Raw genomic sequence first — 15,482 nt, 5'->3', positions numbered from 1 at the left:
GATATTACCATAATAAGCCTTATGGCCCAACTTCAGACTTTGAACATCTTCTGTTAGCACCTTTAATACGCTTGTATTGTACAGGTACATCTACAAACATCACTGCTTTTTAGGCAGTAATTAGTCAATGAATTAGCTGTCCTACTCTAGTTCGCATTATAGAATGGCATTCAATTTGCAATTATAGACTCTTGTAAGTTATTTACGAATATCTTGCTAATCATGCATACATTTTGTGCATGGCAAGGAAATAACAGAAAGCTGTAATTTTAGCATGTACTCTAATAGGAAACTGCCAAGGGTATCTTGCTTATCGTATTGGCATTTTGTACATGGCAAGAAAATAATGAAAACTATCATTGTACCATATACTCTAATAGAAAACTGCCAATATTGTTGCAGTTTGATCACTAATTATTTATTATCGCCACACATGTAATTATTGCTATTTGATTTGACTGCTGAAGTACTATAGATATGATAATGGTTATCGCTCTCGTTTTTTGCTGCTTATCAAGAATTTAGTATTTTTCATCTGTTCAATACATATGAATTAATAAATATCTACATTATATGAGCGCTATTGTAACTCTTTGCCTATAATTAATAGTATTAATATTGTATTAGTTCTTCGTTAAAAGTTTAATGACATTAAATCACTGTTACTTTACATTACATTCATGACGTTCTAATATATACATATTTTATTAAATTTGGCAGATTTATCAAACGTCTCCGGTGCGCGGTTTTGTTATAAGTATGATTATGGGAAATGTAACGTCAACTTCTCCTCAACAGCAGCTATTAACCAGTCAATATACGGATGCCTTACTACTGTTCATTGCAACGATAGTGTATCTAGAGAACACTGTATAGCAGTTTTTAGAAGGAATTCTTCTTTTCCGCATGGTATAGAATTATCATTTCTAGGTGAGTTGATAAAGCTTGAAATTGATTTGATTCATTGGTAACTTTTATACTCCTCGACTACGATATTAAGCTTTATTCGTGACATCTACAATCGATATTACTCGTATTTCAATTACAATCTTACTTTATGCCGTGTTTTTGAGAATTAATATACGCGTATATTGCAAAGTGATAATAATCAACTAGTAGCAATTATTTAGCAATCACTTATTCTCGTTTCCAGTATTAAAATAACTTAGCTTAGAATGTAGACTGGCGTAATAATGACTGACTCTGCACGAGTTATGAATGCTGATAATTCTGTAAACATCTTTAGATAGCAAGGGATGTTCTTTGCATTAGTTACATTAATTTTAAGACGTCATTACGGTTATTACAATTCTACCAAAAATAAATTTAATACAATTTTTTTTTTTTCAATGTGTAATCAATTGATGAATTAAAACAAGTCTTAAAATGATCATATTGATTTTAAAGAATTTTAGCCATCATTTTATCCATGTCTTAATTAAAAATTATAATTAACGTTGCCTTTTTTACTTTCTTGATACGTATATCCATTTAATAGATTGTTGGGCCAATGCAGATTTTACCTGTAGTGAAGATAAAAATTGTCCGTTGATTTATCATAACTCCTCAAGAACTTACCGTTGTTGCTGTAAGGATGATTATTGCAATAAGCATTACCTCCTTGACTTAAACAATGTAACCTATGAGACTACAACAGCATCAGGTTAGAATAAATTAGAATTATAGATATCTATCAATCAGCCTATCAGTTTAATCACTTACGATGATGACGACAAAATTAGGGTAATCGTTGTTTGCTTTCGTATTCCTGTGAATGTAGCTACACCTTCAGCAGCTGTGAATTTATCTAGTGGCTATTCAACAACCGACTCACCTATTCCATCTTCACAGATTGCTTTAGCGGTTATCATTCCGATAGCAGTTATTGTTTTAGCCACTATTGCGTTAACTTACTGGATGTGTCGAAGAAACGCAATAAGACAAGAAAATGGGGGAACAAACGTGATTCCAATGAACAATCTGAGACCTGAAAATAATGATAAAACCTATGATGTTGAACTTATTGAACGCATTGGCTATGGTGCCTGTGGATCTGTTTGGAAAGGAAAGTTAAATAGTACGTCTCATAACTGGCATAACAACCATAATGACATTCATGCAAATAACAGCCTAGTTGCAGTAAAAATATTAACGCAACAAAAAAAGATGTCATGGGAAGCCGAAAAGGAAATGTATCATTATCTTGCTTCACATTCGCAGATACTGCATTTCTACTTTGCAGAAAAGCGACATGAAGATGAGTACTGGATAGTTACTGAATTTCATTGCCAAGGTATTTACAACCGCTACCCAATTTGTAGTTCGAGCGCTAGAAATATTAAGTAACGAAATAAAAGGCGCAGTTTAAGTTTCTATCAGACCCTTAAATCTCAAGCTAAAACCAAGCATTTTTTCTATTTTGGCTGTTAGGCTCACTTCATGGCTTTTTAAAAGATAATGCATTAGATTGGAATGCGGCGATTAAGATGGCTAGAAGTATTGCGGAGGGACTAGCGTATCTACATTGGGAAGGCATCGGAACTGACGGTGAACTTTCCAAGCCGTCCATTGCCCATAGAGACTTTAAAAGTAAAAATGTTCTTGTAAAATCGGATGGCACCTGTTGTATTGCAGATTTTGGATTAGCCGTTAAATTCGATGCCAATACTCGTCCTATAGATATACATGCGCAGGTATATACGTTGATGGTATCGCAATAACTAAATGCATTTTTTGTATCATTGTTGACCTTGATTACCTTCTCTGTATGTACAGGTTGGTACTTACAGATATATGTCACCTGAAGTCCTCGATGGAGCAATTAGTTTCAACAGAGAATCTTTCCTACGAATTGATGTTTATGCATTGGCTCTTGTACTATGGGAAATAATGTCACGTTGCTCTATAAATGACAGTAAGTGAAACATCTGTGATAATTGTAGATTTTTTCACAGTCAAATAATACATCGAATTTTAATGTAGGTCCACCGGGTGCTTATCATCTACCTTTTGAAGAAGAATTGGGTAGAGTACCAACGTTAGAACAAATGCAGACATTTGTTGTAGATAAAAAAAGCCGACCTAAAATGGAAAATAACTTTCTGTCGTTTCCTGTAAGTTTTAGGCATATATTTACATTCTATTTATTAAATTGATGCCTCTACCTTCAAGTGTTTAACTATACTTTATTGCATGAATGACAGTCTGCGGATTTGATTAGAGAAACTATAGAAGACTGCTGGGATGATGATGCTGAAGCTCGCTTAACTGCCGGCTGTGTAGCCGAGAGATTAGCTTCATTATGTGATCAACCAATCCAAGAAGAAGAACATTTTGAAAATTTGAATCCTATTGAAGTAGAACTCCCTCCTAAATCTGAAGAATCAACTGTTTAATCATGTAACTAATCTACTAATTCGGTAAACCTTTTCTTAAGATTTCTTTAAAATGTTTTTAACAAATTGTTTCGTAAAAAATTATATCAACATAGACAATAAATGAAATTGTTTGCAGAACATACGCCTATATTCAAAATATAGCAATGTTATAACAATTTTTGTTTGTCAGTTACTATTACATTATTGTACTATCAAGTACTATTTCATCCCTTGAAATTCTTCATTTCATGTTTATTTTATATACTATTTACTATATTCTTTTTTACTTTATGCCTAATAATGAATTGTATGCTATTGAAGCATATATTGTTACGGAGTATTTCCTAAATCAGTACCATCGTGTTTAATGGTATTGACCATAATTGTACTTACATCAGTACGTACAATTGTATTTGTTACTGTATATCTGTGTCTGTCTATTTACCCACTCTGGATAGCATCACTAGTCGTTATTCAATTACTGATAACGAAATCATGCGATATTGCGGAAATTGTTTTTTGGAATTTAGTGTAATGTCAGGATAATATTCTCTGCAGTAATTTTACAATTGGGAGTATATATTCAGATTAGAAGCTTATTGTCTTGTACAATATTTGATTCATAATTATATAATTTATGTTCTTTATTAACCATTTCGCATTTAGTACATACGCGTATTCGAAGATTATCCTGTCATGGAGTGAAAATAAGTTCAATTTTGATTTGTCATCTTTACCTATTCAACGTCTGAATTGATTTATTTAAAATCATTGCTTTCGTTATTATCATTACCGTTTCTTGACGAAGCGGATTTGATACCATTTTTACAATACTCGTCTGCTGTAATCTTTTAGCCGAACATTTGCGATATAACAATATAAATCCATTGGTAAAACTGAAGTTTTATAGATCTTTGTGATTATTATTGTTTATTCATGTCGATGTTTTTATTCCTGTGTACAGTGTAATTAACTATTAACATTCCTCTAGGTTACAATTTTTTCCGTTGTCTAGATCATCCTAAAGAGAAATATTTGTAACTTAAGTATATTTGTAGGTGACAAAGATTGCGAGTTCTCGTTAAGTACGAGCGTGAATGCAAGCCGTTACGCTTTTGCTTTTGAGATTTCGTGATTTGGCCTATTATTTCAATTCCTCTCTAAATTATGTATCTATTACAACAATAAGTGATAACTTTGGTATAAATCCGACGTGTTCATATTCCAACCTTGTACATACACTTCTATATCTGTTTTGTCGTGAGTATTAATACGATCTCTCTTCGGTTGCCAATGTTCATCGAGTTAAAAGATAAATTGGGCTATTGTGTAATCCGTAAATACAATACTTATGCTTGTACAATAAAATGAAATGTTTTATAATCCTCTTTGCTTATTCTTCAGACCAGTAATTAGCATCCTTGTGCAGGAGTAACCATTGCCTAGTGCAGCATGGACGATATTGATGGATGTCGTTGAAAATTGTGCCAGTTTATTTCGAAAGAATATCTCAGCTAGTACATTTTATATGACTCATGAAAAAGCATGCTTATTGCAGGTATGTCTACCTTACATCAGAGTACCTAAATTAAATTGCCGAGCTATCGTACAGGAAGCCCTAATGTCGTTTGCCACCGAAAAAATTTCCGGAGTGGAACAAGACCCTATCAACTTGTTCTTATTTACTCTATAAACTAGATAATCAGTGATGGCCGATACCCTAATACCCTTACCAATAGTACAGTTAATATTCTACTAAGTCATTAGCAATACATGTCATGGTTTATTGCAATAACACAGTAGAAAGAGGGATATCCATCCATTAAAAACATGCACTCAGCCAGGGACTTGTAAACAGAAATTTGCTTCATATATTACAAGCTCTGAGGTAGTCCAAGAGATATCAAGCAACTCGACGAACTGATCTAGTCAAGTGTTCATTCTTTGTGCTCTAGAGGTACGATAACGTTGAAAGTAAGAAAAGCGACTGTAGTGCAATAAGCTCTTATATTGCAGATGGTGATACTGTATTAATATGACTTTGAAAATTGAATTTTTGATAGCACTATACGAAGGAGTAAAGATAAAATCAATTACATATATAGGCAAGTTATTCTTCGGGCAACCACTACAGCAGTAAAACTGTACTGTTGTTGTGATTCTGACATGATTACTATTGCAGTGTTTCATGTACAGTAATTATTGCGTGGTAACACTACTACAATCTATAACTAAGTGTCACAAAAGTAATCTTGGTGATGTATGCTTTATTTGTATGTTACGTTCTATATATGTTTAAATCTCAGAAATGTTTTACGGTCTCCTTAATTGTAATTTTAGTGGTTAACAGTTGATATCCTTCATTTAGGATTAGATAGACTAAAATCGTCATTGGCAACCAGCTAAACTGGCTTGTATCTATCACCTCCAAAGTTGTTAAGGTCGAAAGTACAATTCCTAAGCTTAGAGGAAATGTCTTAGTAATATCAACGGCGAGTTCGCCGACAATAAATTCGATTGCGATTTTCTAGTAAGTTTTGAAGGTCTCGCTGTGTTAAACCCTATCTGCCTTGGAATACCAATTGTCTAGTATTCCGAATAACAGTAGTATAGGATAGAAATTACTCTCTCAATCCTTGCTGTAAGTTAGGCCTCTTCCTAGCTCGTGACAAACTAGTAAAGTAATCGAACTGAGGTAGTCTTGGATAGTAAGAGCAGAGTCGTCAAGACTTGTAATTCCTTGACGTTAGGCAAGGTTAGATTGGAAGATTCGGAGACAGAATCAAGGTAAACTGGATTACGCCATGGGCTCCCAATGGGTGCATTAAAACAGTATGGAACGTGGCATGGACTACCGCACGTGTACTCTACATTCATGGGCCATTCATTTCATACAAGTCCTTTTAAGTCGTTGGTGTTCTTCTAGTAGCAGTATAGAACATTTGCCGTAGTAGTTGGTGGCTGTGACTATGACCGTACAGTGTACAGTACACTCTCCGGTTTGTACTGTAATTTTTACGTCACTACCATACTGTACTGTACTGTGAAGCAACTCTACAGTATGGACACTACAGTACATTTGTCAGGTTGGATGACCAATACGAACCAGTACAGAAAGGTGCAGTCGGTGTACGCAGTCTGTCCATCCGGCTACGGACCAATCGGAACGATACTAGTACAGAAAGGTGCAGTCGGTGTACGCAGTCTGTCCATCCGGCTACGGACCAATCGGAACGATACTAGTACAGAAAGGTGCAGTCGGTGTACGCAGTCTGTCCATCCGGCTACGGACCAATCGGAACGATACTAGTACAGAAAGGTGCAGTCGATGTACGCAGTCTGTCCATCCGGCTACGGACCAATCGGAACCATACTACTTCCATTTTTACCTTGTGCTACTATAGTACAGTAGCGTGCCATACCTCTATTCTGAGTAGCTATAGTGATAGGCTCGAGGTGAGGACAGATTACGGTACAGCAAGCCAGACAGACAGCTGGCCTAACATGTGCCAGGTAGGCTAAATCAAGGCCAAGCATTAGTAAGGAGATCAAGCGTAATCGAGTAAGCGATACTTTTACCCAAGCACCGGCATCCGATGGTCTGCGAAAGGCCAATCAATCTTTAAAAGTAAAATTTCAAATCAAGTCTTGATAGAGATGGCAGCTACAACTTGCTATAACTTTAAAAAGACCACTGTCGTTCCGTCTGCTAAGGTACATATTTCATTTGCCAACAATTGGAAAGAATTAGGGTAGTTAAGGCTTGTGCATTAATGTGTATAGTAATGACTTGCAAATCTTGACCAAATTCATTCTTGTACGTGCATAGGACTTTGTCGATATCATTTTATCCAAGACTCAAAGGAAGACGCCAACGGTGGTTCACAAGTAATTTTGATAGATGTAGTTCAAACGTACTTATAATATTGTAACTTGACAGACTTTTATGCAGGAATCGGAAAAGTGCAGTAAATATAGATTGTACAGTAGATGACGGACATTTTGATGCTTTGCTTTACAATCTTTTCTCATATCATCATTTCTTGCACTGCATGACTACGTCACCATTTCCACTTTCGTAAGTAACGCTTAGCTGATTGCAAATCGGAGTCTAGACGTGCAAATTGTGCTGTAGCATTATTATAAACTGTAAACTGTAGAAATCGTGGTAAAGCATCAATGATAACACTGTACTGTATAGATTGACTACTGCAGCATCATGATCAAGTGTAGAGTGGACGGAATGAAAGATGATGGAATGAGTAATTACTCATGCTGCATTGCATAAGTGATGCTGGAACAAGACCCGTTTCCAAATGGACTTTTTCATAGGATGTAATTAGTTTATAATGGCTGCGTAGTGCTTAGTTTTATCTACTACACACGTACAGTATATACAGTTCAATATATTCTTCGAAGTGCAGTTGTAACTACATGCATTCGTAGTGAGATATGGCTTGCAGAATAGGAATACTCTACTCCAAAATTTGTTAATGTCGTGTGAATGACAATTATTATAGTCACAAATGAATAGATGACCTGATTTATATTCCATTTTTGCTTCGATCCTACATCAATAGTCCAGCTAGGCTTCATTATGAATGACTTAATACGTATAGCAATGCCTTCTTATTGCATCGTTAATAGTAAGCCCATTAATGCATCGATCTCCTTTGCTATAGACATTATCAAATTGGTCGAATTCGACAATTTTACATGAGAAAAGTCAAGTTTACTCAACAAAATTGCCATGATCGCTTGAGCCAGATTCTAAATGATTTCCCCAAGCTAGATGTAAGTATAAAAATAATGATTTTTGCTTTCGAAAAATATTATGGCATGACTGAAATGAAAAGTTTGCTCGTGTCAAACCAACGTTGCTCAGCCTATTTATCGAATTGACTTGCTAGGAAGTCCATCCATTTTATGCAGATCTTATGAATATCCTTTACGATAAGAATCATTATAAGCTTGCTCTTGGCCAATTGAACACTGCAATGCATTTGATAGACAAGTAATATCACATTGTTGTCTTATAGTGCAATTGTTATTATCCAAATCCTGTAATGAAATTCTTGTTGTTCATTCAATGGATTATTATTATTGTTCGTAGTGTTGCTAAAGATTATGTTCGATTACTAAAATATGGGGATTCCCTGTACCGATGTAAACAATTAAAGAAAGCAGCCCTAGGAAGGTATTGGATTGAAGATTAGGAACTTGCAAGACATTGTTTTGTTCGATTTAAAAAATAGCTCATGAATAACTCTGATTTTTGCTAACTATTCTACTATTAGAATGTGTACTATCCTTAAAAGACAAAATCAGAGCCTACAATACTTAGAACAAGGTGAGATATGTAGCCTCATTCAGCTACTGTATGAACATTGTCTCCTTCTGTTAATTTAATATTAAATTGTTCGTATTTACACCTTTGCTACACAGTGAGGCAGCATTTAGCACGACTCCCGACCATTGATCCCAATACAAGAACTATCCTTATCTGCGGGTAAGTACTGCACTTTTCCTCCGGCCGATGATGAGCGACTGTGACGTACTGGTACTTACAGTAGTACGGTCAAAACATAGTCATACAGTATGTAGATGCAGTAATGGAAATTGAAATTCTTTTCCGCATTAGATTTCCTAACGTTGGTAAATCTAGTTTTATCAACAAGATAACTCGAGCTGACGTTGAAGTTCAACCTTATGCTTTCACGACCAAATCTCTATTTGTTGGACATATGGATTATAAATATCTTAGATGGCAGGTATACCATGTTAGCGATGATTTCCATTTATTGGACGCTTTCATCTTGATAGACAGAATTATGTTTTGCTTTAATTACAAGGTTGTAGATACACCTGGGATTTTAGATCATTCTCTAGAACAAAGGAATGCTATAGAAATGCAGGTAAGTTTTGATTACGCTTTTCCTACTATTAATGATCACGATGATAATAGGCCAACTTCATTTCATGGATAGGCAATTGCTGCGCTTGCACATTTACGTGCCGCTGTTTTATATATTATGGATATCTCTGGACAATGTGGACATAGTATAGAGGAACAGGTAAGGAATTACCACATGTTATCGCCAAACGACGTAAATGGTAATGCCAGATACTACATTGCTTATGATGATATCAACGCTCATTTCAGATTGGACTATTTCGTAGTTTGCAGCCCTTATTTAGCAAAAAGGTATAGTATATTCGATCATTAATCATCATCAGTACTTGATTTAATAATAATCGTACGCATTACTTTTTTTCCTTATTACAAACTCAATTATATGTTTACAGCCAATATTAATTGCCCTAAATAAAATCGATATTATTGGAGTGACAGATTTATCCGATGATGTTAAGGTCTAAATCCTCTATTATAATTTTAAATTTACCTCTAATGCGCTTAATTAAAATATATTTCTAAGCTTGTAGAGACGACATTATTATTCAAACACTTTTATTACGTAATAGACTCAACTTCAAAGTCTCACTACTGAAGGAATTGACTTACTTCCAATGAGCACAGTAACCGAGGAAGGTCTTTTTGACGTTAAGAAAGAGGTTAAAATTTTGTAGCTATTAAATGTAATGTATGACAAAATTTTGTCAAGTTCTGGTATTGAAGGCGTTACCGCATTTATTATGAAAGGCTTGTGAAAGACTGCTAGCACAGCGCATAGAAGTCAAGCTAAAATCGCGAAGAGTAAATGATATCATTAATCGGGTTCATGTTGCCACCCCAGTTCAGAGAGATGATAAAGTTCGTCCATTCTTGACTTTGACAATTAAGAATAAACTACATTTGTAATAGCTTGATCTATTTCTTGTAGGACCGTCCTGTGTTCATTCCGGATTCAGTAAAGGAAAAGAAAGCTATCGATGATTCGATTAGCAAAAAAAAGCTTGTTAGTGATAATATTATTTCATAAAACTGAAGTATCATGAATTTTCTTGGATTTATATTTGCAACACTTTTCCGTAAAGTTGTACTAGCTTATTTATTAACAACCTTTCAATATTATGCGCATTTATTACGTCCTGAATATGCAGATGCGTGATTATGAAGAAGAGCTAGGAGATGATTACATTTTAGATTTAAAAAGTATGCATGCTTTATTTCCTCTCATCAATCTGACCTACTGTTTGTGTAATCTTGAGTTGTTAAAATTATATTTACAATTTTAGGGGAATACGACTTAAAGAATGAAGATGAAAAGTATGATATCGTACCCGAAATATACGAAGGGAAAAATATTGCAGACTTTATTGATCCTGAAATTATGGAAGTATGTAGATCTGATCTATACTCTTATATCTAGTTAATCTCGTAAATTACTGACAATTCTTAACTTGAATTAGAAATTAGAAAGTTTGGAAAGAGAAGAGGAACTAAGAGAAGCTGCCGGAATATACGATGACGAAATTGTAAGTTTAATAGCCAATACTGCTACGTAATGACAATCATCTACTATTGCACATGTATGTCAGTTCGTTAGAGAGAGGTCTTAAATGTTGTCTTTGTATATAGGACGAAGATGACGATGAATATACTGAGATCAAAAAGAAAGCAGATCTGTATGTGTTATATTATAATTTTTTTATTACTAGAAGTCGTTCGATAGATTAAACACTATATGACACATCATTTGATAGTATTCGAAGTAAGAAAAAGCTGCTAGCGTTAAAAAATCGCGAAAAGAAATCTAGGAATAAGCCTACAATGCCTCGAAGAAAGATACAGGTATTCCGCTAGATAGATAAATGAAACGACCACGGTAAATAGTTAGATTTGAGAGAACTGATCGTTGCCATTCTGACTCTAGGCTACTCGGTCGCGACTGGACAAATTTCAAAATATGGATGAAATGGAATCAATGGATACTTCTACTGAAGTACAAATTTTTTTTATTATAGCCTTTCGTTATTGTTGTGTAGTAAATGAAAATTGATGTTGTAATCAACAATATAGGCTAATGCAGTGTCACGAAAGCGACAATCGCTATCGAAGGAAATCATGCAGCGTAAGCGTAAGGCATCACGAAGTGTTACTCGCAGCCAATCACGACCACGTGATGAATCGGCCTTTGCAAATCCTTCAGTAAGCTAAAATTGCAATTTAAATTGAACTACGTACAACTATTTTGGGTACAGATTCTAAATATGATTATGTTTTTTTACAGCAAAAGGCAAGGGCGAGAATATTAACTAAGAAATCTCAAAAGAAAATTAGGTTTGGGGCTCTGAAAGGTACTGTAAACCGTTTAAAATCCACTTACTGTTATATGCCATGGTCACCGTCATTTGTCTCGCTATTTGATTAATCTTTAAGTTAATATCTTATCTCGAATACATTTTAGGTGAAAGTGATAGAGCTATTCCCGATTTGAAGCCTAAGCATTTATATTCCGGTAAGAGGAAGCAAGGAAAGACATCTAGAAGATAAGATTTCAGTCATATATTGCCTTTTATGTAAAAGTAAAGTTGATTTATTTCATCGGTCTAAGCTGCAAAGATCTTATCGCGGGTTAATGTACGATAAACGCATTTGGCAGCATTATTATATACCGTTCTGACCGCTATAAATAATAGATAAATCAATGATTGGTTTATATTAAGTACTTTGACAACTCTAAATTCGTGAATTATTTTATTTTAATTTGCCTCCAAAATACATCAAAACTGCAACAATATTGAGCTATAGACTTTATTATACAGAGTGGATAACATGTATTGTAAACATTTTATTTCTCGGTACCTCAATAAAAAATGTAGATATGGTTCTTAATTATAACCTCTGAGTTTAATATAGTCTTGGCTTGATATTCATTGAGAAGTCACGGTCATAATCAGTGCTTCAATAATTATAATATTACTGCAAGAAGTCTGTAGTTATCGTCTGCAAGTTGAACTGACTATCCCAATGAATAAAAATTAAAGTTACGTAGTCTTCTTCTACATTTACTCGTATGCCTGTCGCTTAGATGAAAGTAGCTAATATCGCCTACTATTTTCGATCATAGTACTAAAAGCATGAGTACAGCATATTATAACGTATCTTGCCAGCCTGTAAACTTATTGGCCAACAGGACTACACCTATTCGAGGACTTCACATTGCCCCTGATTGTTCGTACATTACTTGCCCCTCCTAGCACTTGTGCCTAAACACGTTATGATGTAAAATGATAGAACAAGTTGCTTTATGCAGACTAATTATAATTATAGAGGCTAGCAACGCAATCCTGAGTATTACATAATTTAATTGCTACTGTTCTACGAATGAAGTCAATAGTACGCATAGTCATTAAAAGCAGACACATAAATTTATTCCATGTCAGCCAAAAGAACGCGCATGTAAATTAGTAAGCAGCATGAGTACGAGTACAGTTGCTACACGTGAAGTATAATGAACGAGGGATCGACTAGTATAGAAAACACACTGGATATGCTGTGATTGTGACTGTACGTTTTTAAGGGGACAGAAAATACTAGTTCTTCACCAAAGCATAGTATTATAAATTCAATTTTACGGATAATTGAACAAAGAATAAACATTACCTTGTAGCTGTATTTACTTTTCGTATCTAATAATAACAAATGCTACTATTACTTCTGGTAGACTTAGTACAGGCATAGTACTGTATATAGGTATGTCTTTACTGCAACTTCATTTTTGTGGAAAATTGGATAAAGGTTAACTATTATTTGGTATGTTTATTTACTTTTCGTATCAATCATTAATAAAAGGGTATAAGTATTGTTGGCACATGCGAAGTATAACGAGCGAGGGCCAACCAGTAATTAATTAATCGATAATTATAAAATACAGCGAAAGCATTCAAGAGTAGGTTTCTTTGTAACCATGATCAATGTACGGATACAATGTATTATAATAAAACCTATTTCTTATAGTAATAATTATTAATGACATTAGCTTAGAGCTGTAATAATTAATATAATGTTTCTCTTCCCCTCATCAAACATTATATTGCGGCATATGTTTTCTTAATAATTCTTTACATTAAATGAAGCAAATGTGGAAGCATAATTAGTTTTTATTGACATATGCGTGTTTATAAAGGAGTTTTTATTTGAATAATTTGTGATTTATGATGATTTGGCTTAATTCAATTTTCACCGAAATAAGCACATATGGAAAACTTTATTGTGCCTAAATGATATTTAAGAGAAAGTTTATGGCTGAGAAAAGAACTAATATACCATTCATTTCTCACACTTTGTTAAATCACCTTGAAAGTCAGGTCTATCAATATACTATCTCATAGGATCTTCCCTAGATTTCTACTTATGATTGTAGGGTTAAAAAGAAAGTGTCAGATTGTTCCACAAAGCTTACCAATAATTTTATCATTATTATGATGAACTTAATAAAATCTGGATATCGACATATACCCTATTGCATGCTGCTTGCAATCTATATCTTGCTATTGCCTCTATTTTCTACCGTAAAAGCACAGGCCGATTTATGTACATGGTGTCAACTCAACGTTAAGGATGAACCACAGGCTTACGCTAATTTTACCCAAATACTTCAAACTAAAGAAATAAAAGCAATCTTCTTTAATTTTTATGTAGGTAACCAACCTGTTCATAAAAATAAAGGCTATGAAAATCCTATATTCTTTGCATGGGTCAAGAGAAAATTAGGAATAGCTGTATTTACTTTGCCTGGTGATTATGTTGCCTTAACATTTAGTCTTTATAAGATTTTCATATCGACATTAAAAATCAATTTCCAAGAATCGCCACCTGACTGCTATCGTCGTATACCTAAAGAATGTAAGGACGTTGTTACATTTATAACTTTAGTAAATTTCACTCGATTAAGTCAAAATTGTACAAACGATAACTGTGGAACCATTTGCAAAAGATCTTATGGTGAACATGATGGCACTGTTACTACTAAAATTGACTTTTCATGTTGTCAAAAAGATTTACTAACTGGGAAAGTTAATATTGCACAATGCCTAAAAGAAGATACAGTTAATTGGTATGTCCCTTTAATGCAAGTGTTCACTTTGGCAGTGAGTATTTACCTAAGCGGAATAGCTTTAAATGAAGTCTTCGATAATTACTTGGAAAGGCAAATAATGTAAGTTTAGTATAGAACGTTATCTTTGAAATATTTTAATTACGCTTGCTCACCTCTAGTTTAACTAAAGCACGGTAATATGCTTAATGCAAAGTAAAGTGTTATAGTATCATTAAGTTTAAAGTAGAATAATATAATATGATGTGGCATCTTTAAAATATTATAATAAAACGTAACTATGATTTTTAGTAAAATTACCAATCTTGCCAATCAAGTGAGTAGTAAGCTCAAAATTCAACTCACTATCGTATGACCAATTAATACGGTAGCTATTGCTTTTACCGTATTCACTGCTATAAAAAAGCTAAATTACGTATCGTAGATGTCATCTAGAAATAAATTCTCGGACAATCTTGCAATCAAGCCCACAACTTATATTATTACGTACAAATCTTTAATCTAAAGCTAAATTTGGTGTTACATTTTTCGAAACAAAATTATTTTATTTACTAAAGGATGTATCACTAGTTTGGCCTTGGTCCAACAGCCACAGTTCCGTATGAATTATAGATGTGTATAATATAAAGTAATATTGTAAGAGTCCTGAAATTTTGTTACCAAGCGACGTTATAGCCAAGCTAAATAATTACTTTACAACTTTCATATTTGCATGGGAAAATTATGGGCTCATTTATGTTATTTTAAGTTATATTTTAACTGTTAGTTAAGAGCAGTCAGAATTAAAAGAGTTTCAGTAGATCATACTTCCATGTATATGGGTATTCTATTTTTGTTAAAATGGATGCAACACTAAGTACGACATCGTAAAAATTTTTTTGAAATTCAATTCACTTGACATTATTCAGTAAACAATATTATATTTTCCAAATTCTCGCCAAGGTCATTCTTTCCTTATACCAATTTATAGCAAATGCAGTCATTCATAATGATCTTTTCGATTATAAACGTTATTTTAATTTCTAACTAAAAATTAAATGTATAATGCGCTAACATTTATTGATGGGAACTTAATTGACTTTAG

General features: G+C 33.9%; 2 protein-coding genes across 2 annotated transcripts; both read left to right on the top strand.

Annotated features, from left to right (window-relative positions):
* Positions 1 to 2,124: 2,124 nt before the first annotated feature.
* Positions 2,125 to 3,302, top strand: TRIADDRAFT_3190 (uncharacterized protein; the record flags this gene model as incomplete). The annotated part of the gene is made up of 5 exons (XM_002116571.1): positions 2,125 to 2,293; positions 2,431 to 2,693; positions 2,776 to 2,914; positions 2,983 to 3,113; positions 3,204 to 3,302. Coding segments are annotated over 5 exons (801 nt in total), but the record flags the coding sequence as incomplete, so codon positions are not given.
* A 3,732-nt stretch (positions 3,303 to 7,034) lies between these two features.
* TRIADDRAFT_50895 (uncharacterized protein) lies at positions 7,035 to 11,832 on the top strand (the record flags this gene model as incomplete). The annotated part of the gene is made up of 24 exons (XM_002116570.1): positions 7,035 to 7,091; positions 7,207 to 7,265; positions 8,060 to 8,171; positions 8,288 to 8,391; positions 8,491 to 8,574; positions 8,675 to 8,727; positions 8,823 to 8,886; positions 9,019 to 9,148; positions 9,230 to 9,292; positions 9,365 to 9,451; positions 9,541 to 9,582; positions 9,684 to 9,749; positions 9,861 to 9,950; positions 10,039 to 10,149; positions 10,220 to 10,294; positions 10,440 to 10,491; positions 10,575 to 10,675; positions 10,749 to 10,814; positions 10,918 to 10,964; positions 11,043 to 11,130; positions 11,213 to 11,281; positions 11,359 to 11,487; positions 11,570 to 11,636; positions 11,747 to 11,832. The coding sequence occupies 24 exons, from the start codon at positions 7,035 to 7,037 to the stop codon at positions 11,830 to 11,832; spliced, it is 1,902 nt and encodes a 633-aa protein (XP_002116606.1).
* Positions 11,833 to 15,482: the final 3,650 nt, after the last annotated feature.

This window comes from Trichoplax adhaerens, genomic scaffold (genome assembly GCF_000150275.1).
Source record: "Trichoplax adhaerens TRIADscaffold_16 genomic scaffold, whole genome shotgun sequence".
In the NCBI taxonomy this organism is placed as follows: domain Eukaryota; kingdom Metazoa; phylum Placozoa; class Uniplacotomia; order Trichoplacea; family Trichoplacidae; genus Trichoplax; species Trichoplax adhaerens.
The sequence above is the reverse complement of the archived record's forward strand: the minus strand, read 5'-3'. Positions and strand labels throughout refer to the sequence as shown.